The sequence below is a fragment of the Gorilla gorilla genome, chromosome 11 (assembly GCF_029281585.2).
Source record: "Gorilla gorilla gorilla isolate KB3781 chromosome 11, NHGRI_mGorGor1-v2.1_pri, whole genome shotgun sequence".
NCBI classification, from domain to species: domain Eukaryota; kingdom Metazoa; phylum Chordata; class Mammalia; order Primates; family Hominidae; genus Gorilla; species Gorilla gorilla.
The window spans coordinates 42,971,515-42,999,019 of record NC_073235.2 but is presented as its reverse complement, the minus strand read 5'-3'; the positions used below and the strand labels follow the sequence as shown (position 1 = coordinate 42,999,019).

The window sequence follows — 27,505 nt, the reverse complement described above, 5'->3', positions numbered from 1 at the left end:
AGAAATGCACCTTTAAAATTATTGAATGGTAAAATTAATGTCAATGGACAATGAGTAGCATTTGTGACAAAGTAAAATTATATTTATAGTCTTGATGAGTTCTTGATTACAAAGATTTATTCCAATTCAAGTTATGCAGCTTAAAAGTCCTATCTCTAATCCCATGTTATATTATTAGTCTTGATTATCCTGTTTTGTTGTTGTTGTTTCTTTCTTATCTTTAGTCTCCAAACATCTCTGCATGATAAATAATGGTGGTTGCAGTCATTTGTGCCTTTTAGCCCCTGGAAAAACCCACACTTGTGCATGTCCCACTAACTTCTATCTGGCAGCTGATAATAGGACTTGCTTATCCAACTGCACAGCCAGCCAGGTGAGTGGAGGTCTGGGAATCTTAATATAGAGTGTATGGTGAAACATCAGTTCTTTTGTTTAGCATAACATTGAATGATCATTCCATACATTGTAGAGATGGTCACAGAATAAAGGAAAACATTATAACATCTCATTAAAATGGGACCTTAGCTATTAGGAAGAATAAATAAAGGCCAAAAAGGAAACAAACAAACAAAAAAAGAGAGAGAAAGAAAAGAAAAAATTATTTCACAGATCCACATAAATAATGACTCAAATCCTAAGTGGGTAAAGGGAGGTGGAGTTTAAACAGAGCAGGAAATCTCTCAAGATAATCTGCTCCATGTCACTGTCCCCACTCTCCATTTCTTAGAGTAGGTGATCTGGGAAAGATAAATTCAATAGAGAGTAAGTCTCCAGACTTTGTTTTTATTAAAATAAATTATGTGATGAAAATAACTTTCTTCTGAAACCTCTTTTTCTTTAAAACTTAATTATTCTCAGTTGAAGATATCCCAGGAGTTAACTTGTCTACTGTATGGTAGTTGCATGGACTTGATTTTATTACTTTCAAATTTTGGACAATAGTCATATGACATTGTAAAACTGTACTTTGTAACACGTGAGCCACTATCTTGTTGGATTTAAGATAAAACTGTCAAACTATATTTTGTCTTTAAAATGACTAAATGTACTTTTAGAATTCTGTGTTTGAGTTTGCTGATTTTCTAGTTACTAGCAATGATTTCATTGCAAGAGACTGAATTTCTCTTGGATTGTTTTTATCTTCAAAATGGAGAAGCTAAATTTAGCTCAGCTTGCCTTTCAGATTAGATTTAGGAGTATCATACATGAAAGAACTGCATAAATAACAACAATTAGAACTTTTTCAGGGAGCCAGAATGTGTAGAGGTTAAGGGCATAGACTCTGAAGCCAGACCCTTTGTGATTATAATGCAGACTCAGCTTTAAATTGAGTTTGTTACTTCTTGGTACCTTGGTTTTCTCATCTTTTAAATGGGATTATAATATTTCTATGCCATATACAGATTAAATGGGAAAAGTTCCTGGTACATAGTAGGTGTTGTTATTATTACTCTTGCCCTATACTGCAGCCGAAATTTACATTAAAAAGTTATGTATATAATTAGTGTGAGCTGCCCTCAAGAGGTTCTGACGGCTCCTTGAAAGCACAAGCCATAGACTCTGCTTTTATTACAAAATGTGTTATTCTAATTATAAGTCCCTGAGTATTTGTGTAATAAAAATATTATTTTTAAAGAGCTGGAAATGTAAGTCACTATGAGAGATAAAATTAGCAATTGAATTATTCCTAGTGGTAAAATTAAAGAGAGAAATCACGTTAATATTTTAAAATAGAATTATTAATACTATTGGTGCTATTTAGTCAAATTTTCAGGTAACCTCCATCCAGGTTATTCTAAAATAATCTTTGGTCCCTTGCTTTGGAATGATCATACATATATCAGTCTGCTGAGGCCCGAAAGTAAGGCTGTCACTGGCTTAGTAGAGATGATGCCTGCCTGAGTCACTACAGTGGCGATGACTTAATAGCCAACTAAAAATAGAACAAAACACAGTATTCTTTGAAGCACAGATGAACATCTCAAATAGCAAGGCACAGAGAATAAAACATCAGCCTCACTACAGTCATCAAAGGGATAACACTTTTCAAATATTATATATGAAAACCTGTAACTGTTTATCCAATGCCAACAAATTAGATTAGTCAAATAAATGAAAACCTAACTCACCCTGAAAGAATTATTTATCTAATAAAATTATTTCCCAATTTGGTTTCCATGATGACAACACTAAAATATTTATAATTTTTAAATACCCCCAATAGTCTATCACGAATTTTTAAAAACTTAACAATAGCAAGACAGAGCAAACAAATCCAAATGTGTACAATACTTTTCAACTATACTTCTGAAAACAACAAAAAAGGAGGAGGTATCACTTCATTAGTTTCATCTTCAAGGAAAAAGTTAATTGCCCAGGCCCGGTAGCTCACGCCTGTAATCCCAGCACTTCGGGAGAACGAGGCAGGTGGATCACTTGAGGTCAGGAGTTGGAGAGCCGTCTGGCCAACGTAGTGAAACCTCGTCTCTACTAAAAAATATTAAAAATTAGCTGGGCATGGTGACAAGGACCTGTAATCCCAGCTACTCGGGAGGGTGAGGCATGAGAATTGCTTGAACCCAGAAGGCGGAGGCTGAAGTGAGCCAAGATCATGACACTCACTCCAGCCTAGGCGACAGAGTGAAACTCTTGTCTCAAAAAATAAAAACAAATAAAAAAAGAAAGAAAAAAAGTTCATGAAGAACAGGTAATGCAGACTGTTAGTGGTTATCCCTGTAAATCATCTCGTTTATGAGGCCATTTTACCTCTGATTCTTTTCTGATCTAATGAGAGGAAAATCTATCTCTTGTATACTTCTTGGAGAAAAATCAGTTTGTAGAAACATGATTTTCAGTGAGGTAGACCTTTAAAGGAAGCAAATAATCTAGGCAGTTAAGAATCATGCTAGTAAGCATCCTGATGAAAATTATGCATTCTTAATTTATTCTTACTTAGGGATTTTGATTTATCATCTAATGATTGTGAACAAATGACACGTTCCCCAAATACTATTATTTTAGAAACAAACAGGCAAATCACATCAATAAGAATTCTATTAGGATTGAAAACATAATCTGAGAATCTAGTAAAAATTAAGATTAAGTTCAATTCATATAACACTAGTCATTTCAAATATTTAATGAAAATCATTTTAATTAGGAAAAAAGTCAACTTAATAATGGCTTCACTTAAGCTTTAAAATGGAGACTTTTCTTGTTTCAACTAAACTTTACCATACTGAGATTGCATTTTATCCCTGTATTCATGTTAGTAGATACATATTTAGTAGGTTCTTTATAGCTTTTACTTGTGGGTGATAATTACAGTCTACAGTTTATTTTATGATGATATTAGTCTTAGAGAACATTTATGATGAAGACTTTTATATTTATATTTAGCATTAATCTTTTTTAAGTTACTGAATTTAAGTGGGTAAAAATGAAGCTAAGACATGAAATAGAAGAGATCTTCCTGTGAGAATAAAATATTGATTAACATGAAAAATAAGATAAGTATATTTTACCCTGGCCTCCCTTAACTCAAAACCCTTTAATGTTATTTTCAAAGTCAAAAGAAGAGCAAAATCATTATATCATATATAATTCCAGCAGTTAATGTTTATTTAAATTGGGTTCATTTAGTGAATTTAAAAATACATACAATTTAGATATTTTTCCAGTCATAATTGGACTTTGAGGATACTCAGGAGACCTGATGTTCTCATACTAATGTGTTTTAATATATTGTAATGACTAGAAATTTTAATGTTAAGGGTAACTGCTTTCCCTCATATCCCCAGACAGTCACTATCTATAAAGATAAGTTTTCTCCACTCCTATTTTATGGAAGAAAAAAAAAAACACAACAGACATGTACAAGCTAAGCAAATATGGAAAAATCAGTTGAATGGTCAGATCTCCCATTGGATTCATAGAGCTCTATTCCTTCTTGTATTGCCACTGGGAGAAAAAATTCACACTCATATTTTTTAAATGATGTAAATCTATCATGAATTCACCCCATCATATCCAGACAAATTTAGCAAAAGCCAACATCAAATAATCTCTTATTTGAAGAAAGTAGCAGTATTCTAAATGAACAAGCCTTTGGATTGCTAATCTATTTTCATTAGCAATAATTAAACTTAGGCTATAGTTTTCTGTTACAAATCCTTCTTGTATGTAACATGCTAAGAAAAATGCCAGCTCGCTGCTAGTCACTTATATGGGAATAACAACATAAACACTTCTAAAAGAAGTTAATAATTTTTAGAAAATCATCTCAATTAACATTTAGAAATGTTTTCAATTCTAGATGAATATTGTGATATATGCTTTTCATTGAAGTTCTACTAAATTGAAGAGGAAAATAATTTGATATACCAGGAGAAATTGACTAAACGTTATATACCGCTTGGTTTAACTAATTTCAAGTGAATTTTTTTAGTGGCAGCTGCTCCAGATGAATGTGCTCTGTATGGAAAGTGAGATTTTTGTCTTCAGTTTCTTCTATCTGAATGGTACTGAGAAAATAATTAGTTTACAGTAATAGATTACTAAAACATAAACTAACTGAGCTTTTTGGTCACTGTTTATATTTGGGCAATAATGAAGTTAGTAGGAACAATAATTACTCTGTCTCAGCAGCTACATTTGGGTTCAAATCACCTTCCTCATAAAAGTGATGCGCAATAATAACTTCCTATAGTTTGTCTCCAGTGTCAAGTCATTTGTGTGCTAAATAGCCTGTAAGTAAATAAATATTGCCATATAACAACTCACTTACTTTCTCTAATGTTAATCTGCCACTTGATAGTTAATTTTTAAAGGGAGGAGTTAAAATTTCCATTTCTATAAATAATAGAATTATTACCTTTCTCATGACTTTTTGTTTAGCTGTTTCAAGTGGAAAGGATAATACAACAAATAAAACATATTAATAAATATTTTAGTGAAAAGTTTTTTTTTTTAGGTAATCTGGAGAACAAATTTTATTACGTGTTTTTTTCTGTGCCTTCATTTTTTATAAGTCAGCCAAAAAAAAAATGTTGAGCCTTATTTTTACCTCTTTTTAAAAAATGATCAGAATTTTTCTTTGTCCTAAAAGATCATGTGTATTTACTAGGAATTCTAATGAAAAGAACTGTGTTGGCCTCAACTGCTTTAAAGAGATATTCTTAAAATTTATGTGGGGCCCATACTCTTCATGGCTAAAGGCAGTATTTTCAGTGTTCAGGAATCTTTATGGACTCACAGCATGACAGAGCTGGAAAAGATACTGCAGATTACTTCAGATCCTCATTTGGTGGCTAAAGAACACAGACTGAGAGATGTTAATTGAATTGCCCAAGATTCTGAATAAAATGCAATTAAATTAAATTAATTCAAATTACCTAAATTAGTTCAACTGGATATCTCTTCCTGATATTCCTGATAGCTTTTAGCCCTATTTAGTGTTTGCCAAATTTTTCCTGTAAAGGGCCAGATAGTAAATATTGTAGGCTTTTCAGGCCACAGGGTCTCTGTAGCAACTACTCATCTCTGCTGCTGTAGTGTACAAGTAGCCCTTTAGGGCTGGGGCTGTGATTTATTTACACCTGTAATCCAGCACTTTGGGTGGCCTAGGTGGGAGGATCACTTGAGCCCAGGAGTTTGAGATCAGCCTTGGCAACATGGTGAAACCTCATCTTTACAAAAAATATAAAAATTTTCTGGGCAAGGTGGCATGTACCTATAGTCCCAGCTACTCCGGAGGCTGAGGTGGGAGAATCTCTTGAGCCCAAGAAGTTGAGGTTCCAGATAGCTGAGATCACATCACTGCCTTCCAGCCTGGGCGACAGAGCGAGACCCTATCTCAACCGACAAGCCAACCAACCAACCACAAAAAACCAAGTAGCTCTGCAGACAACATGTAAATGTGAGAGCTTGTCTGTGTTTGCAGGTCATCTCAAGAGGTTTTCCTGAGCAGTATCCTCTCCTGGAAGATCATGTTGTGGCTTTTTGTGTATTTAGTTCCTATTGTGGAATTTTCCAAAATCACCTTTGTTCACATCTGCAGCAAAAAAGTAGACTAGGCTGTGTTGCCAAATTTTAAATTATCCATTATATATGCACTGGGTTCTTCAACTTTTTTTTTCTTTTTTTCTTTTTGAAGTTTCGTTGCAAAACTGACAAATGTATTCCATTCTGGTGGAAATGTGACACCGTGGATGACTGTGGTGATGGATCTGATGAACCTGATGACTGTCGTGAGTATACTGGCAAATATTGAAATTTAGAATTTAGAGTTCCTTATATCCCAGACCTGGAAAATTGAATCTACACCTAACGTATTGCCTTCTGACACTTTTCCAAAATTGAAATAGAAAAATTTTAAATGCCATTCTTTAAAAGTAAGATAAAAATTGTTGCAATACCTTGGTTATCTCCCTGATAACTGTTACACTTAGAATGGTGCCATAAGCCATTCGTGTTAGATTTTGTTTCTTTCTCAAATTTGATTACTTGTGGAATAATGACATTACTTCATGTAGTGATCAGTAGGGTAATAAGCATCATTAATTTGACTTAATATGTCACCAACTTAGAAGTAAAAATGGGCAAGTTTCCAGAATGTCACTCAATTACTGAAATCTTATCTTTAAGTAATATAATTTCTTAAATTTACTGTCAGCATTGAAATCCTGAAGATTCTTAAAAAGTCTGATTTTTCCAATATAAATCATTAGATTGCCATTAGGTAATTTAATATGTTCTTAGCAATTGCTCTAAAGATACTACCAAGTATGTCTTGACATTTGACTGTAATTGGCGTGGTTAGCTGCTGCTTTTTCAGCAATCGTTGGTAACTTTGGTTTTAATGGGACATCAGCAGACTTTTCCTTGATAGCCTTTTGTGCTTCACTCCATAGGTCACTCCAATACTTCACTGTCAGATTGAAGATGCTCGTAGTCAATCACGATAATTCCCTCAACATCCCAGTACATGCTTGCCATGATTTGGCCTTGACAATTGAGTTCAAAATCCTTAGGCTTGTACTGCACAGAGACAGAAGAAACTGGCTATCTTCTTCTACTGTAGAGCTTGCTACCACCTTATTATAAAGCTTTTTTGAAATTTAGGGTATCTAGATATTTACTTAGATAGGCTGTATTCCATCTCTCTGGTCATGCCCAAGTCTCTCACATACTGAAGTTGTTTCACATAGTGCATATGTTTGAAAGCAGTAAGTAATCAAATCAATGAAAAGGAAAAATGTTATAAAAGTCATTGCATTTCTAATATAATCTTGTTTCTGAAAGATCCACTGCTCTTTGATTTTTTAAATATAGTTTTTGTTTTTTACTATGATAGATAACATATAAAGGGTAGTATCTCTGTGGGATAGGTATACTATTATTCCTGAATTATTCTTTTCAAAAAACCTATTAAGTTAAAAGGAATTTCAAAGGAAGAATAAATTATTTTGGTGACCTTACTGAGATTCTTATTAAGAGAAAGTTATTACTTTCCCCACAATAAAGTAAATTTTCTATGATAACAGTAAATACTCTAAATGCAACTTACATTTGTAATTCTTAGAAATAAACAAGAATGAATATGTTAATTTAGTCCTTTAATTAAGAAGATGATCTTTCTTGTCTAGATTGACTGTTCTCTGAGAAAATTTCACTGTAATGACCTGCAGCTCCTGACCTCTATTTGTAATTTTGACTGAAATTTCATCCTGGAACCATATTGATGTGAAAAATTAACTACAGACTTAGTATTAGGAATTTTTCCATTTAACTCCTTTCAGAATATATGGTCATAAAATATTACTTTAGTGTCTTTTTGAGGCACTGATGTCTAAAAGACATCTGTTATCTGAGAGCTTCTCTATGATCCTTGTTTTGGTTAAATACTAATATCTAAATTTTTTTAATTGACAAGTAAATTTCTATATATTTAAGGTATGCAACATGATGTTATCATATATGTATACATTGTGGAATGGCAAAATTAAGGTATTTATCATATGCATTACATCACATACTTAGCTTTTTTGTGATGAGAATACTTAAAATCTATTCTCTTAGCAATTTTCAAGTGTGCAATATATTGCTTTTAACCATAGTCAACAAGATGTACAATAGATCTCTTGAAGTAATTTTTTCCATCCCTAACTGAAATTTTGTGTCTTTTGAACAATGTCTTCCTAATCTCCCCAATCTCCAGCCTCTGGTAACCATCATTTTATTCTCTGTCTCTATGAGTTTGACTTTCTTAGAGTCTACATATAAGTGAGATCACGTGGTATTTGTCTTTCTTTGCCTGGCTGGTATGACATAAAATAATGTCCTCCAGGTTCATCCATGCTGTCACAAATAACAGGATTTCCTATTGTAAAATATTGAATATTATTCTCTCATGTATATATACCACACTTTATTTATTCATTCATCCATTGATGGACACTGTGGTTGATTTCATATATTGGTTACTATGAATAAACCTGCAGCAAACAAGTGAATGCAGATAGTGTTACAACATAATGATTTTATTTCCTTTGGATATACAGGCATAACTTATTTTATTGTGCTGTACTTTACTGCGCTTTGCAGATATTGTATTTTTCACAAATGGAAGGTTTATGGCAATGATGCATCAATCTTGTCTATTGGTGACATTTTTCAACAGCATGTGGTCACTTTGTCTCTCTTTCACAATGTGGTAATTCTCACGCTAGTTCAATTTTTTTCATTACTATTATTATATTTGTTATGGTGATATGATCAGTATTCTTTGACATTATTAATACTATTGTAATTGTTTTGGAACACCACAGAGCATGCCCATAAAAGACAACAAACTTCACTGATAAATATTGTGTATGTTCTGGCTGCCTACCAACCCACTGTTCCCTCTCTCTCTCCCTGTCCTTGGGCCTCCTTCTTCCCTAAGCACAACAATACTAAAATTAGGTCAACTAATAGCCCACAATGGTCTCTAAGTGTTCCAGCGAAAGGAAGAATTTCATGTCTCTCACTTTAAATCAAAAGCTAGAAATTATTAAGCTTAGTGAGAAAGGCATCTCAAAACACAAGATATACCAAAAGCTACGCTTCTTGTACCAGTCGGCAAAATTATGAATGCAAAGGAAAAGTTATTATAAGAAAATAAAAATGCTACTCCAGCGAACACATGATCAGACAGTACAGATGCCTTCTTGCTAATGTGAAGAAACTTTCAGTGGTCAGGATAGAAGATGAAGCCATCCACAACAGTTCCTTAAGCCAAAGCCTGATCCAGAGCAAGGCCCTACCTAACTCTTACTTAATTTTGTACAGTTTTTTTAAACATAATGCCATTGCACACTTAATAGACTACAGTATAGTGTAAACATAACTTTTATATGTACTAGGAAACCAAAAAGAAAAGTATGACATGCTTTATTGTGATATTTGCTTTATTGTGGTGGTCCGGAACTGAACCTCCAATATCTTCTAGGTATGCCTGTGTATATCTAGTAGTGGGATTTCTGGACCGTATGGTCACTACATTTTTAGTCTTTTGAGAAACCTGCATACTGTTACCCAAAATTGCTGTACTAATTTACGTTTCTACCAATGAAATACAAGAGTTTTCTTTTCTTCACATCATTGCTAACACTTATATTTCTTCTTTTTTTACAATGCCTAACTTAACAGGTATAAGGTGATATCTTATTGTGGTTTTATTTGCATTTTCCTGATAATTAGTGATGTTGAGTATTTTTTAATATACCAGTTGGCCATTTGTATAATGTTTTAAAGAAATGCCTATTCAAGTCCTCAGCTCATTTTTCAGTGAGTTTTTTTTTCTTACTATTGAATATTCTTTATATATTTTGGATATTAACCCATTAGCAGATGGACTGTTTGCAAATATTTTCTTCCATTTCATAGATTGTCTCTTTACTCTGTTGTTTCTTTTTCTGTACATAAGTTTTTTAATTTGATGTAATTCCATTTGTCTGTGTTTGCTTTTGTTGCCTGTGTTTTTGGAGTCATATCCAAACAGTTTTTACCCACACTAATGTCATGGAACTTTCCCTCTATATTTTATTCTAGTAGTCTTAAATGTTTTTGTTGGTTACATTATCTCTGTGAGCTTTCTTTTAGTAGAGCAAATAGGCTTTTACTTGTAGTTGATGGGTTAACAGCTTTGAATATCTGTAGGAATGACACTTTGCTTGAGAGTCATGGTGAGGTAGAAAATTATATGCAAGAGTCTATGGAATGTTTAGATTTCACTTTCGGGTAGATGCATCATCAATACCTGCAGACAATAAGAGATGCTGACAATACTTATAACTTCACCTGAGAAGACAGGAAAGCCTCATCCCAGGGTCCCATACTTGCAAGCTTACATAATGTTATTTATATAAATGTAGTTAAGAGCAATGCATCAAAATTCTCTGGCATCACAAATTTGTAATAATGTTTCTTATAATACTCTAATACACTTAAGATTATTCTAGAGACAGATTTGAAGGTCAGATGGGCTTCCAAGTTATTTCAAAGCATTCCTTTAATAGTTGCAACCTTTTGCTGGTGGAGGGTTGTTTCGAAAGCAAAGGAGTATTAGAGAAAATTATATACAAAGCAAAATGAAATAGAGGAAAGGCACATGCTTAAAGTATGAGATAATTGTGTCATTCAGTTTAAACATTTAGTATTATTAATTAACAAAGTGTTATAGATTGGAAGCAAATAACTTTCAACATTTTAGAACTCTCTTATTTCTATGGAAGCAGACCACATATAGAGTTATTTTTTAAAGAATGTTTAAATTTTTATTTAATATTGTAATTATAAAAGCATAATTTATTTCTCAAAAAAGTTTAAAATGCTATTTATTAGTGTTTGATTCACTGATTTGAGCTAATAAAGATAATATTAACCTCAAAATCAGTAATATGCATTAAAATCATTAGTCAAAAGATAAGTGTTTTATTGCAAACAACATAGATTTGAATTCAGAGTCTGACACTTAAAAGTTGTGCATCCTTAGGTGAATTATTCATATTCAGTAAATTTAGTTTACTCATTGCTAAAATGGTAATGCCAAAATGAGAATGTTATGGCGAGATTAAATTAGTAACAGTATGTGAAGGGGTCTAGCCCAGTGCCTGATACATAGTAGATCCTCAGATCCTGCCTTATTATTATTATTCCCAGATAATATGATAAGATAAAATGCATTATCACTTGGGAGTCATTTGTTATAATATACATATAGTATATAAAATATTTACTATTCATAAGATATTGTTCTCTTGTATAATAATCGGATTATAGGGATGAATATCGATAAATCTGATTTAAAATGTGATAGATATAGAAAGCATTTGCTTTACGTTGTGCTGGAGAATATGTATTGTGGGCCAGGTGCAGTGACTCACGCCTGTAATCCCAAAACTTGGTGCCCGAGTGGGGCAGATCAGCTGAGGTCTGGAGTTCGAGACCAGCCTGGCCAACATGGTGAAATCCCATCTCTACTAAAAATACAAAAAAATTAGCCAGGCGTGATGGTGGGCGCCTGTAATCCCAGCTACTTGGGTGGCTGAGGCAGTAGAATTGCTTGGATATGGGAGACAGAGGTTGCAGTGAGCCAAGATTGCACCACTGCACTCCAGACTGGGCGACAGAGCAAGACTCTGTCTCAAAAGAAAAAAAAAAAAGAGAGAGAATATGTATTGTGGACAAATCATACACACCATAGGCCACCAAATGATCAAGGAGAAATGATTTCTTAAAAGATGATATTGGAATAACAGTTTTTGTTACAATAAATTTCATTCTGCAACTTAACCTCTCAATATCATTTCATTAAAATGAGAAAACTTTTATATATTTTTTAAATTTTTAAAAAAATATATTTATATGTTATTAATTCCTATCTTCTAAAGTATGGTTTATTAAATGTTATCTGGAGGCCATCTGAGTTGCTCAAAGTATAGCTAAACATTTGAATTTAATAGCTATCGAGATGAGAGACATTCGCATTGTGTTCCAGGATATATTTATTATAGTAAATATCTTGAATGTCAGAAACTCTCTGTTTAAGAAGTTGTGAGGTAAGATTACCATTCCACAATATCTATGCTTTCTCCCCTAGCTGAATTTAAATGTCAGCCAGGCCGATTTCAGTGTGGGACTGGACTCTGTGCTCTACCAGCTTTCATCTGTGATGGAGAGAATGATTGTGGAGACAATTCTGATGAACTCAACTGTGGTAGGTGATTAAATTCCTAACTAATGAACATAAGTCTAATTTTCAACTGATTATGTCTGTGTGATTTTAATTCAGACACAAATTTTCTCTCTCTCTCTCTCTCTTTCTATGTTCTAGACACACATGTCTGCCTGTCAGGTCAATTCAAATGTACCAAGAACCAGAAATGTATCCCAGTAAACTTAAGATGTAATGGGCAAGATGACTGTGGTGATGAGGAAGATGAAAGAGACTGTCGTAAGTCACCTCAAAATACTCTGTCTTGTCTTAACTTTGACTCCTAAAATAAGTCTAAAAATTACTACTATACTTCATAAATTCATATGATGTAGATAAATTAAAAAGAAATTATGGTCAAATAATTAGAAATAGGTGCCAACTGGGATAGAAGCTCTAAATAAAAATATAGAGAAAATGAAAATATGGGCAAGTTTACTTTAAAATCTACCTGTAAATTATGACAAACATGAACAACATTCATCCACATCATCCTTAAGAGAAGCATCAAATAAAACATGGCAGTTGATTATGTTTTTTAAATTTATTTTTGCCCATATTAAGTAGATACAAGTAATTTACTTCTGTGATTAATCAGTTTCTTGAAATTAAGTTATTTTTAATTAGAGAGTGTTTTCTCCATGAAATACATGTTGCACTCATGAAGAGACATTTAAAATCTGGGCAAAATAGTCTAACAAAAGTTTAACTTCTACAAAATTCTAAATAATGCTCCATTTAACGTATCTTAACTAACTATTTGAAAGAATAATAGTAAAATATTTTGTTTCTTTTCATCTCATATTTCCATCTTCCATCAAAATTCAAATTACGTTAAATGGAAGGCAAAACTGTTTATACCATATACATATATATGCACATAGGCTGGCATGCACATGCTTGCACACACACTCACACATGCAGATTATGTGACTAATGGAGCACCTGTCAAGTTTCAGGGTTTCAACAGAACTGCTGTCAACATTTCTGTCTTGCTGAGGTTTTGTTCTATTCCTCAAAAAATTTATCAGTAAATAATGTGCAGTCACCCAGCAATTTGATTAAGATGGTGCATTCAGAATAAAGTCAGTACCAGTTCTTTATGGTTAGCCATTCTAGAAGCTCATCCATTAAACTGTCTAGGATTTGTGATGCAGTTTACAGTCTGAGTTGGATGTTCACTTCCCTCAAAAACTCAACACAGGCCGGGCGCAGTGGCTTATGCCTGTAATCCCAGCACTTTAGGAGGCCGAGGTGGGTGGATCACCTGAGGTCAGGAGTTCGAGATGAGCCTGGCCAACATGGTGAAACCCTGTCTCTAATAAAAATACAAAAATTAGCTGGGCGCAGTGGCAGGTGCCTATAATCGCAGCTACTTGGGAGGCTGAGGCAGGAGAATCACTTGATTCTGGGAGGTGGAGGTTGCAGTGAGCCAAGACTGTGTCACTGAACTCCAGCCTGGACAACAGAGCAAGACTCCACGTATATGTAAAACTCAACACAATTCCTAGACAGTTTGATAAAGTTTGTACTTTTTATTTCCTTATTCACTTAATGCTTTCCAATTTTAGTATTTTTCAGTTTACAAAAATGTATACCTATGAATTCTTATTTTTTTCTGGAAAAAAACTTATTTGGAAAGTCCCTGAATTCTTAATTCTTAAAATTAGTATTCAAATATCTAATCAACAGTTTTTTGAAAACTCTGATATTTATCAGTGTATCACTGCAAAAATATGTTTTCTTTATTTTTACTGGAGAGGATATCAGGAGTATCTCAAAAGGAATTAAGAGTTAAAATTGCTCACCTTCAGAGTCCTATTAATTTAAAGACAATACATTTTTCGATAAACTGTCAAACATTTGTCTGTAAAATTTGCTTTTAATAAATAAATATGTTCTCCAAAGCTACATTTTAATGGCAGTTTTCTTTCTAAGCTGAAAACAGCTGTTCTCCAGACTATTTCCAGTGTAAGACTACGAAACATTGCATTTCCAAGCTGTGGGTTTGTGACGAGGATCCAGACTGTGCAGATGCATCAGACGAGGCCAACTGTGGTGAGTGTCTGTGACTCTGGGTCTTATCTCTCCGTATTTGGGTCATCGACTGCAACAACCACAGTGAAACAAATTTGAACACAATTCTTTTGAAACTAAGGTCTTACCTGAAAAGATTTTGTCTCTGTGTTCACAGATTCATAAAAACTTAGGTTAGCTACTTTACAAAAAGCCTGGAGTGATAAGATGGAAGAGTAAGTATTCCTTAATATAACCCAGAACTTTATAAAACATAGACCAAAGAGGTAGAATAAGACCATTATCTTCTTACACTAGAGTGTGCACATGATAGCATTAACATTTAGTGAACAGAAATAAGGAAACACTATATTCATATCATTCTAGAATTCATTTTTTTTTGCTTAAATCCCTAAGATTCTGTAGTTATTCAATGATATTGTACGTCATTCTTTAATACAATACAGTATGAAGAAAGATAATAAAAAGCATCTGTTCCATATTAGTAGATGACAGTGATCATTTCAGTCAGCATTTGCTTTTGAAACATTAATATTTTCACTTAAAATAATTTTATTTACAATAATTATTTCTTAATTGTTATTGCAGAAATGGAGAATATATTTATTTTGTTTAATGTATTTGATTCTATGTTAAAGCTGTTAACACTGAGACAGAAATCAAGAGTATTTGCTATGTGTAATTCATTTGATCAGCATTTATTAACATTAATTGAGCCTGTTCTGTAGACAAATATGCCAATTTGGCATTGTTGGATAAGCAAAAAGCATTTCATCTAGTAATTGATTAGAAAAGACAAAGTTTGTCCAAACTGGATAGGACTCCCAGACTTCACAGAAGTATGTTAAATGCATTTGCTAGATTCCACAGTACTTTCATTGAACTTTTATGGGGAAAATGAAAGTAATGAAAAACCTTTAAGTGCTCTGAAATTTCATTTATATTGAATAACACTTATGAGCTACATGTGTAAGTGCTGGCAATAATAACATGTCTTTAAGTGATTTTCCTAATACTACCTTATTATAATTGGATCTTTAGAATATGCAACCAGTGTAGCTTACCACAGTATCATAAAACTACAATTTACCACTTTGTAGAATTTGTTTTCATAATCAATTCACAAAGCCTCAAACTGCATTCATCACCAATTTGTCCATAGCAATTACCAAGGACTTTTGTGGGCTAGTTTATACTACTGGCTAATTTGCTCTATTGTCTTTTGCATTTTCACTTATGAAACCGAAGTGGAATAATGACTTGTTAACTCTGAACAATTTCTGGACTGGAGTGTTATTTCTGTATTTTCCTCTCTTTCCTTTTCCTCACGTTAGCATGATTTAACTCTGTTTTGGTAGATTATATGCTTCAAATAGATATTATCAATCACCCTAGTAACAACAATACCTAACATTTAGTTGATGGTAACCATATGGCCCGAGAAATATGTTAAAACTTTAGAGTGATTATCTTACTTAATCTCTTTATTACCCCTATGTCATTGATAAGGAAAGTGGGCACAAACAGATTCTGTAACTTGTCTAAATTCCCATAGCTAGCAAGTCCTGTAACTGGGATGTGTCAAATAACAGGGTTATTTGACACCAAAGCATCGGCTTTGAACCTCTGTGGATATAGCATAAATACACTTCATTCTTTCCATATGAAGAGAAAAATATATTTAAATGTTTTCAGTAGTGAGGTTATATAGGATTCTCCCAGCCACTAGTATTGCTGTAAGTTCCAGACCAGTGTGTGTATACACACACACACAAACACACACACACACACACATACATACAGAGGGACAAGGATGGAGGGTGGTCATCTGATTTGAGTTACACAATTTTATTGTGCACAGGTGCTAATTAATGTAAAGAAAATTCTGTGTCATATCTTAGTACAGCATTTCACACCCCTTATTTTTGAAAGGGATAAGTGGCCACTTCGTTCCCTTTTCTTTTGTCCTCGATAAATATAGAAATGTTACATATTTATGCTAATTATTTTAACACTCCCTGGGATGATTCTCCTTCTGCTGTTTTTATTGAATGGGAAAGAAACATAACACTTTGCAAAGGTTCACCGTGTTATGCCAAGTCCTTATCGTTTGACTCAGTTATGTGTCTTTATGGCTAAGAACAGATCTTGTCTAGAAGCATGGGTGTGTTTCACTATTTCACATGTCCCACGTCCTCAGGGCTTAGCAGGATGTAGAGTAGGATTGCATTAAGAGTGGCATGAGTGTCTAACCTATTCCCTCTTGCAGGATCTCTATTTAGAATCCATTTTTATTTCAGTTTGTGTCCATACTTTTCTTAACCCATGCTACGTTTAAGGGGAAATTCTCTTATGCTCTTGGAGTTCACCTAGTTGTTACCTCTTACTTCTCAGCACCAATATTTGTATTTATCTATAGTTCCATTATCAATTGGATATTTCATTTCTAAAGTCCGAACATTGTAGTTTGTTCTACCTTGACATATTCTAATTTAAATAATTTGTTTTGTTTTTATTTAAATTATGTAAAGAAAACAATGTAGAAGCAAGAGAAAGAGAAGCACTATGAAAAAAATGAAGCAGAGTAACTGAACACATACAAAATATACATATAATGTGGGGAATTAAAATAATGATCATTGTAAATATTTTTTAAATTCTATATTTATATTTACTGAAATACCATGTTTATTGAATTTAGCCTGGTATAATTTTTTGGGTCTACGAGTACTCACAATTTTGACAACGAATGTTCAATCTATGGAAAAATTATATGATAATCTCTAATTTAAGGAGCCTTTGAATAGATGTAAATTAAATATAGTTTAGGAGACCAGGCTTAATAATTGAGTCTTGGTGAGACTTTGGATATAAATTTTAAAAATTAAATTAACTATATAACTTCCCATTTTATTAACACCTAGTTTTTGAGACGGCTAAATTTATGAATCTGTAAAAATATACATTTGGCACATTTAGATTAAATTACTAAAGGTCTTTAAAGAACATCTTGGAGCTCCATTTTTGTGTATGTAAAGATTTAAATCTATGCTAGCCTCTTATTCATGACAAGATAGTTACAAATTCGTTTTGTGAGTTGTTAATAGTTCATATAAAATCACTTCTATTTGCTCGAAGGTGTCTGCTCTTTTAAACTTTATACCAAGGGAAAAACAAGCTTTTAAAAATGTACATAAATACAATTACATTAGACTGTAGAGGCTGACTGCTCTTGTAGGGCTGTTGCACTGTTTATTACAAGCTTGGGCAAACACCAGATTTGAATGTCTGACCAAAATAAGTAGAATATCCCAATTGTAGCAGCTCCAGAATAGTTATTTGGAATTTCAACTTCGAATTTTTTTCACCTTCAGGCTACTCTCTTCTATTTCAGGAACTAATAGAGTATTTAAGAATTTGACAGACTGTGCTAGGTTCACATGTCTGCTTAGTAATCAGAGTTGTAACTTTTCTAAAATTTGATTCATAAGATGATATTAGAATCTGGATCTTTCTATTATGTTCTCTCTCCCCAGTTTACAGTTTAGATTCTTAGTTCTCTGAATGCCTCTAAAATATTTTCTGTTTTTATCAGTTATTTTCTGTTTGGTCTCTAGTGGTCAGCTCTGCACTCATGCCCCAGCTTTCTAGCCCCCACCTTTGCTCTGCCATATCACTCCTCTCTGTCGTCTTGCTTTCTGCTTATTTTCCTGCATCCTTTCATCTAATCTAGAATTCTGAGTTATCAAAAAGATTCTTGCCTCTAAGTTGATTCAGCCTCATTTGCTGCTTTTGTGCAATCTCAGCTTATAATGTGCTGTTTGGCTAATGATCTTTAATTAATGTGTTAGCTATAATCACACTAACTAGGGCTTGTGAAGAGAACGTGAACTTTTTACAGTATCTTTGTATTTTCCGCAACCTGGCTTTCCCAACATGACACTGAGAACATTCAACTCAAAAGACAGAAACTATCAACATGTGCTTTTGTTTTCCTTTAAATATGTGATCAGGAAATTTGAAACAGACTACTCAAGCTACAGTTATAAGCTTACATTTATAAGTTATAAGCTACAGTTATAAGCTTATAAGCTGCAGTTAAGCTATATATAGCTATAAGCTATACAGTTCTAAGCTATACAGTTATAGCTATAAGCTATAAGTATTCTTATACCTTATAACTCTTTTTTCCTAAAGTTAAAGCAAGTACATGTTAAATTATAAAATATTTCAGGCTGGGAGTGGTGGCTCATGCCTGTAATCCCAGCACTTTGGGAGGCCAAGGCAGGAAGATTGCTTGAGTCAAGGAGTTTAAGACCAGCCTGGGCATCATAGTGAGATCCCATCTCTACAAAAAAAAATATTTAAAAATTAGCACCTGTAGTGTCAGCTCCTCTGGAGGCTGAGGCTGGAGGGTCAGTTAAACCCAGGAGATTGATGCTGCAGTGAACCATGGTTGCACCTGTACTGTAGCCTAGGTGACAGACACAGACCCTATCTCAGAAAAAACAAACAAACAAAAAGAAATATTTCACACATATAGACTTGTTATATAACAAGTATCATGTTATATAAGTTATATAACAAATATGTTCTATTTTTAATAGTTTTTAAAATTTGGTATAAGATATCTCTGTTAAAACATTTAAATTTCTACAATAACAACTAACGTCCACCTCTTCCCTTTCCCCCTTCTTCTTCCCACTGTCCTGAAGTGATCATGTATCATTCACATTTATTATTTTTTACTTGTACTACGTAATTATACAACTATGTAAATATGCATATATGCAAATCTATCTATACTATGTAGATATACTTTGTAAATATACTTCCATTTAGAATAACATTTAGAAATTGTTTGTTGCATGATTTCAAGATAACCTATGGGGGAAAAGCATTGTGCTTTTATATACAGTAAAGATAATGTACTTAAATTTTGTATCTGGAAAATGGTCCACACTTACAAATATTTTGTTAGGACATCTGCGTAGTATTTTTAATCAGTATTTCCCAAATTTAAATGTGGATTATAAATACATGTACTATATTTTGACTAGCAAACAGATTATCTGAACATCCTCAGTGCCTCTATCCTGTGTGGCTGTGACTTGTGAATGAAGCGGGTGTGCTGGGAGGTGTTGAGGGAGCTGCTGGGAGACAGATTTTGAATTTTCTAACATATGGTATCACAGTATCTCTCTATCTAGATATTAAGAAGCATGGGATTATGTGCCTTCATGTTAGCAGCTGGAAAGGAGAAAGGGCCTTCTATCCACACAGTCTCTGGAACCTCATTCGTCTCTAATGGGGGTTGGTCTGATCTGCATTCTGTGCTCTAATCTGACTGTGAAGTGCAGGCATCCTCACTCACTCACTGTGGGTTTCGCTCTCTTCAAGTCTTTATTCTTGATGAGCTGCTGCTTAATCTTACGTTGCTGTTGATATATGACACTCATTGAGCCAAGATCCTTACAGAAGCTCATGATCCTGTAAACCTCCCAGGTCCTGTGAGGAGCCAGGAATACTGCCTCAAGCTTATACTTCTAACTTCTACCCACTTTTAATATCACAAAATAACTCCTGAATATTTAAAAATGTTGTGTGCATCCAGTATCGTTTCTCCTAGAAGCTTGGCCTTTTCCCATGGTAAATCCAGGTGAGCGTGACACTTATCTTTCCAGTGTCTTGGTCCATCCCATATCAATCTGTCTTGAGAATATGTGCAGCTGATCTTTCTACAACTTTCCCTTCTTTTTTTCTTTTCACAATCTCACAGGATCCAGAAGGGAACTTTCCATTTCTCTACCTGCCTGGAAAAAACTTCTGGTTAATATCTTACTCATTTTTGAGATGACGCTTTCTCTACTTCTCACACTGGCAATTAAAAAAAAAAGAAGACTGTGAGAAGTATAATATAGGAGAGAGAGAAATGAAAACCATATTGCTTTACTGCTTTCCATTTCTTGGCATTCTATACTTATTTGATCCCAGATGAATTGTAAAATAGCAGTTAATGACATTCTGTGGAATCACTATTTCTCAGGATATACTTTGAACATTTTGTCTGGTATGTATGTGTGACTGGTGTCTGTTGATTGATTTTCAAACTAATTCTAAAACTTTAAAAAAATACGTAGCTCGATCTTGCTTCTTTGAAATCATGATGTGTATATATGCTACTATCCTTTTTAATGGAAGCTTTCAAAAATAATTTAACTTCTGGTATATTTCTAAACTTTTTAAATAGCTGTAATGAAAATAAGTATATTTTTCTACAAACTTGGTAGGGTGGGGAACTTATTTTCTATGTGTAAAGCAGCTTCTGTTAATTCAGTAAGATTTTTTGTACTATTATTAGATCACTACATTTTATGGTAAAATTTTTTATATATCATGTGTTTTTCTTTCATCCATTTATTTGTTTTGCTAAATTTAATCTTTTCCTCTTTTCTGCTAATGATTTTTTGTATGTGTGAATGTATTTGTGTGTGTATATTTGGGTGTGTGTGTGAGAGAGAGAGAGAGAGAAAGGAAGAGAGTGTGTATGTGAGAGAGAGCCGGCATAATAGCATTTATTTTGCATTGAAATGTTTTGGTTCCAATAGAACCGTTGAAGGAGAGCCTATCTGTATGAATGGGACCAGGAAATTGTCCTCTAGCTTTTATAGGGAAATGAATGACTACATGGGAGTCACTAAATAGTCTAAGTGGAATGAACATATTAAATTTTTTCATAGCTTTCATCCAATGCCTTTGGTAACTTTTGTGCATTGACTCTCCACCAAAAGGATATGCAATTATTCGTTGATGTTTCTTTCTCTTTTTTTTTTCTGTCTTAACAATAACAGGAAACTGTGAGATTTACATTTTGTTGAACAAAGCTAAAAAGGAGCCTACACAATGAGTCAGGAGGCATGCCAAATATTCTAGACTCTGGATTGATCTGTAGCAAAAGCCGTAAGAGAAATAGCTTTTTGCCCAGTGGGGATTATAATTGAGTTTGAAAAGAAGGGAAATGCCGTGTTTGCTTTAATTAGAAATCTAAATTGAAGCAGTTGAACTTTTTAAAAGGAATTGAGTCAGGAATTTAATATTCTGTTATATTTTTGTTTGAAAAACTCATCTTTGTAATGCTGCTTTTCTCGTCCTTTGCCAAGTATATTCAGTTCTCTAAAACTACAAAATAACACATGCATATATACAAAACTAGTTGCAGATTTTTAGTAGTATGTGAAAAAAATAAGAGTTAAATATTTTATAGAAAAAAACAAAATATGTAAGAAATATGGAGATTTAAAACTTCTACCTCTTTTGGCCTACCTTTGGAACAAAAATATTTGTCTTTGTTTTAGATTATAAGGTTCTGTTTTGCAGATTCTGTTGAAATATCTTTTGGGCTGGCAATTTCCATGGAGAATATTCTAGCATTTGTAATTTTAGCTATTACTCAGTTTTGCTTAGTACCATGCCTATATGATTGATTATGCTTTGTGTTAGTGATCAAAAATAAGTACAATGAAAGATTCTAATGTTTTTTCTCAACACCAATACCCAGTAATTCATCATATATAGAAAATATATTTTTTTACCCCTTTAAAAAACCTTACACTTATGCTTATATGTTAACATCAGTTTGAAGATCCAAATGGTGTTAGATTTCACTATGAAAAAGGCTGTTTTCAGCCATTAACACTTGGACATAATATAATGATAACAAAAGACACGTAGTTATTACTGTGGCATTTATTGGCTTTGTGATCTGAGTATACTAAACAGAGGGGTATAGTTGATGATTCTGATGTCCAATCAATCTTAAATTTAATGCTTAGAATGCAAGCTGTCTGGCTTAGGTTTTTCATATAATTAGGCCACCAGTCATGTGCTCAGTGGTCATGTGGAAAATAATGAAAGTAAGGAGTGAAGAAGCGGTGCAGAATTTAGTTTTAAAATAACTGTCACCTCTTGTTGGGTTACTGATGTGAGAATAAGTTACTGTAGATTCTTATTATCCTTTGAAATATTACCTCTCTAATTAATATTTTTATTTCTCCAAAATCTTGAGAGAAATTATTTTTAATTCCTCAGAAATCTTCATAAGAAATTGTCTTTGATCAAGAGTAGAAGTTACTTGAAAACTATTATTCGGCCGGGTATGGTGGCTCACACCTGTAATCCCAGCATTTTGGGAGGCTGAAGTGGATGGATCACCTGAGTTCAGGAGTTCAAGACCAGCCTGGTCAACATGGTGAAACCCCGTCTGTACTAAAAATACAAAAATTAGCTGGGCATGGTGGCACTCGCCTGCAATCCCAGCTACTCGGGAGGCTGAGGCAGGAGAATCGTTTGAACCCGGGAGGCGGAGGTTGCAGTGAACAGAGATCGCACCACTGCACTCCAGCTGGGTGACAGAGTGAGATTCCATCTCAAAATGAAAATAAATAAATAAATAAATAAATAAAAGGAAGAAAGAAAGAAAACTATTACTATTCAAGGGCCATAGACATAGAGTAGAGAACAGATCTTCCCTGAGACCTAAGGTTTCTCACCCCCATGGATCATATCATCCATGTGATTGCACTTCCCTTCTCAATTCTATGTCCTAAGACAGAGACACACACCCAGTATTTAAATGTTCCTTTTTGCTATACCCTTGCATTTTGACTGATATTTGAGAAAAAAATAGAAGAAAAAAAACAGAAGAAATATAAAGTGATACTATTTATTGAAATTAAAGTAGTTCTAATGTTTTCAAAACTATATTTCGATTAATAGTATTTAGAGTATGTGAACTGTATGTTTTACTCAGGCAATCAGGTCTCTGATTTAAACATAATTATATTTAAACTAAATTAATAAAAAGTTACAGAATATGTGCATATGTACAATAATTTGTTATTAGTCATTTTGTTGTAAGTGTAAATATAAAATATAAAGTTAATGCATATTGTTTTAGTTCATTAAAATCAATTCTTTAGAAGTGGCATGCTAACAATTCGTATTAAATGCTGAGCGGCAGGCTCAATGAAAATTCCATATCAGAACTCTGGAAATTTATTTTTAAATATTAGAAATTATTTACCTTTTTTTAATTAATTAAACTATTGCAAGTATAACATCTGTCAGGCACAGTGGCTCACACTTGTACTTCCAGCACTTTGGGAGGCTGAGGCGGGCAGATCACCTGATGTCAGGAGTTCAAGACCAGCCTGGTCAACATGGCAAAACCCAGTCTCTACTAAAACTACAAAAATTCGCTGGGCATGGTGATGTGCGCCTGTAATCCAAGCTATTCGGGAGACTGAGACAGAAGAATTGTTGCACCCAGGAGGCGGTGGTTGCAGTGAGCCAAGATTGCACCACTGCACTCCAGCCGGGGCAACAGAGCAAGACTCTGCCTCAAAAAAATAAAAAAGTATAACATCTAATCTGTTTCAACTTGTTGGAGACACTTCTAAAGTTTTAATCTAATTTCCTCTATTACCAAGTAAATTGTATTGACAAAAATGTCTCATAACACTTAGTAGCATATATGGCTTTAGGATTTTCATTCTGAACATTATTAGATTAAAAGTTTTAAATCAAGTGTAGAATCTGTTTCTATTTTAATCTTCTTGGTAATTAGTTTCTGAATCCCAACTACAAAAAAGAGTCAGGAAATCCAATACATTACCTAATTTCAATTAATCACAGTTTTGCTATATAAGGATCACACAGGTATGTCTGTCAGCCATGTCTATCAGGATGTTAGATAGCTTATACGAATATTTCTAGCTGCTTCTTAAAATTGTCCATAGATGATGGGTTGCTGGAATACTTTGTAAATCTCTAGGTTAGAAGTTCTTCAGATGAAGTTAGTGCTGTTGGAATTAGCATACACCCAGTCCTATAATGAGTTCTACTTCAGGAAGCAGATCGTTAGGGACAACTGTCCAGTTTCTCAGTGTGGTGTTTGTAATCTCCAAAACACAAGATTCTTGATACAAACAGGCTCTGAGCAGTAAAAACTGGCTATTAGGAAATCACAGAGGCACAAGAAACTACCTCCAGAAATAATAAAGCTCTTTATGGACTCAGAAATCTGATTATTTGGTTAGTTTCTTTTGAGGAAATTTTCATGTTTGTTGTGTGAAGAGACAACCAAACAGGCTTTGTGTGAGCAACAAGGCTGTTTATTTCACCTGGCTGCAGGCGGGCTGAGTCCGAAAAGAGAGTCAGTGAAGGGAGATACAGGTGGGGCCGTTTTATAAGATTTGGGTAGGTAAAGGAAAATTACAGTCAAAGGGGGGGTTGTTCTCTGGCGGGCAGATGTGGGGGTCACAAGGTGCTCAGTAGGGGAGCTTTTGAGCCAGGATGAGCCAGGAGAAGGAATTTCACAAGATAATGTCATCAGTTAAGGCAGGAACAGGCCGTTTTCACTTCTTTTGTGGTGGAATGTCATCAGTTAAGGCGGGAACTGGCCATCTGGATGTGTAAGTGCAGGTCACAGGGGACATGATGGCTTAGCTTGAGCTCAGAGGCCTGACAATCCTGTCTTCTTGTATTAATAAGAAAAATAAAATGAAATAGTGGTAAAATGTTGGGACAGCGAAAATTTTTGGGGGTGGTATGGAGAGAGAATGGGAGATGTTTCTCAGGGCTGCTTCGAGAGGGATTAGGGGCGGTGTGGGAACCTAGAGTGGGAGGGATTAAGCTGAAGGAAGATTTTGTGGTAAGGGGTGATATTGTGGGGTTGTTAGAAGAAACATTTGTCATTTAGAATTATTGGTGATGGCCTGGATACAGTTTTGAATGAATTGAAAAACTAAACGGAATAAGAGAAGGAGAAAAACAGATATTAAAGGTCTAAGAATTGGGAGGACCCAGGACATCTGATTAGAGAGTGCCTAAGGAGATTCAGCACAGTCCTGCCAGCAAAGATTATTTATTTACTTTAAGAGTTAAGAGTGGCAGTTTGGAGATAGCACCAGGATATATCAGCTGTGATGGCTTGGAGAAACAGTGTAAACTGGCAGTGTAAGCAAGAGCAGGGCATGTATGAGTAGTTGAGAATGGTGAAAAGGAGTATGACTAGACAGAAGATAGTAGGGATGACAAGGTTTTGGGGGCACAGTCCAAGTCGGTCTGGTGTCTGGAATGAGACTGGGGCCTAATAAAAAGGAGCGTCCATACAGGAGCTCAAATGGGCTGTACCCTGTAGCATTCCGAGGACAGGCCTGAATCTGAGAAGGGAAAGTGGTAAAAGTATTGTCCAATCCTTTTTAAGTTGCTGGCTGAGCTTGGTGAGGTGTGTTTTTAAAAGATCATTAGTCCGTTCTACCTTTCCTGAAGACTGAGGACCATAAGGGATATAAAGGTTTCACTGAATACTAAAAGCCTGAAAAAATGCTTTGCTGATTTGACTAATAAAGGCCGGTCTGCTATCGGACTGTATAGAGGTGGGAAGACTAAACCGAGGAATTATGTCTGACAGAAGGGAAGAAATGACCATGATGGCCTTCTCAGGCCCTGTAGGAAAGGCCTCTACCCATCCAGTGAAAGTGTCTACCTAGACTAAGAGGTATTTTAGTTTTCTGACTCAGGGCATGTGAGTAAAGTCAGTTTGCCAGTCCTGGGCAGGGGCAAATCCCCGAGCTTGATGTGTAAGAAAGGGAGAAGACCTGAACAATCCCTGAGGGGTAGTAGAATAGCAGATGGAATATTGAGAATTGATTGCCTTGAGGATAGATTCCCAGAATGGAAAGGAAATGAGATGTTCTAAGAGACGGGCTAGCGGCTTGTAACCTACATGGAAGAGGTTGAAATGACGACAGAATAGAATGGGCCTGTGAGGCTGGAAGGAGATATTTTCCTTGGTCTAAGAACCATTTGCCTTGTGTGGGAAGAGATTGATAGGTGGAAGTTTCAGCAGGGGAATAGGTGGGAGTGACCAATGTGAAGGAGAAAAACTGGCCTTGAGGGACAGAAGCTGGAAAGCTAGCTGCTTGTCTAGCCAACTTATCAGCATAAGCATTGCCTAGAGCAATGAGATCTGACACCTTTTGATGGCCTTTGCAGTGAATGACTCCAGTTTCCTTTGGAAGTGAAGTGGCCTTGAGCAGAGTTTTTATTAAAGAGGCATTAATGATGGAGGACCTTTGAGTAGTGAGGAAGCCTCTTTCAGCGCATATAACAGCATGGTGGTACAGAATATGAAAGGCATATTTAGAATCAGTATAAATATTGACGCGTAGTCCTTTTGCAAGAGTGAGGGCTTGAGTTAAGGCAACTAGTTCAGCTTGCTGAGAGGTAGTGGATGGGGGCAGAGCGGTAGCCTCAATGATAGATGTGGAAGATACTACAGCATAGCCTGCCTTTGCTGGTGAGTGGCAATTAGGCCTGGTGGAACTGCCATCAATAAACCAAGGGTGATCAGGGTGAGGAACAGGAAAGAAGGAAATATGGGGAAATGGAGTGAATTTCAGGTGTGTCAGAGAGATGCAGTCATGGGGGTCAGGTGTGGTATCAGGAATAATGAGGGAGGCCGGACTGAAGTCTGGGCCAGGAACAATGGTAATTGTGGGAGACTCAACAAAGAGTGAGTACAGCTGAAGGAGCCGGGGAGCAGAAAGTATATGTGTCAGGTGTGAGGAAGAAAATAGATTTTGGAAGTTGTGAGAACTGTAGAGAGTGAGTTGAGCATAGTTTGTGATTTTGAGGGTGTCCAAAAGTATTAGGGTGGTAGCAGCCACTGCACGGAGACATGATGGGCAGCCTAAAACAGTAAGGTCAAGTTGTTTGGACAGAAAGGCTACAGGGTGCAGTCCTGGCTCTTGTGTAAGAATTCTGACCACACTAACCATGCCTAGGAAGGAAAGGAGTTGCTGTTTTGTAAGGGATTGAGGTTTGGGAGATTAGTCGAACACGATCAGCAGGGAGAGCACGTGTGTTTTTATGAGAATTATGCCGAGATAGGTAACAGATGAGGAAGAAATTTGGGCTGGACTGAAGTAACGGGTGCTATCTGTGAAGCCTTGTGGCAGTACAGCCCAGGTAATTTGCTGAGCCTGATGGGTGTCAGGGTCAGTCCAAGTGAAAGCGAAGAGAGGCTGGGATGAAGGGTGCAAAAGAATAGTAAAGAAAGCATGTTTGAGATCCAGAACAGAATAATGGATTGTGGAGGGAGGTATTGAGGATAGGAGAGTATATGGGTTTGGCACTATGGGGTGGATA

The 27,505-nt window shown here is 35.0% G+C and overlaps 1 protein-coding gene across 2 annotated transcripts in view; it reads left to right on the top strand.

Moving 5' to 3' along the window:
- The window catches only part of LRP1B (LDL receptor related protein 1B), a 1,892,531-nt gene that overhangs the window by 1,667,853 nt on the left and 197,173 nt on the right, over nucleotides 1-27,505 (top strand). For both annotated transcript variants that reach the window (XM_031008804.3, XM_055380092.2), the window contains exons 62-66: nucleotides 225-373; nucleotides 6,155-6,248; nucleotides 12,143-12,259; nucleotides 12,377-12,496; nucleotides 14,195-14,314. In XM_031008804.3, the coding sequence (XP_030864664.2) occupies nucleotides 225-373; nucleotides 6,155-6,248; nucleotides 12,143-12,259; nucleotides 12,377-12,496; nucleotides 14,195-14,314 (600 nt within the window). The remainder of the gene's footprint in view (nucleotides 1-224; nucleotides 374-6,154; nucleotides 6,249-12,142; nucleotides 12,260-12,376; nucleotides 12,497-14,194; nucleotides 14,315-27,505) is intronic.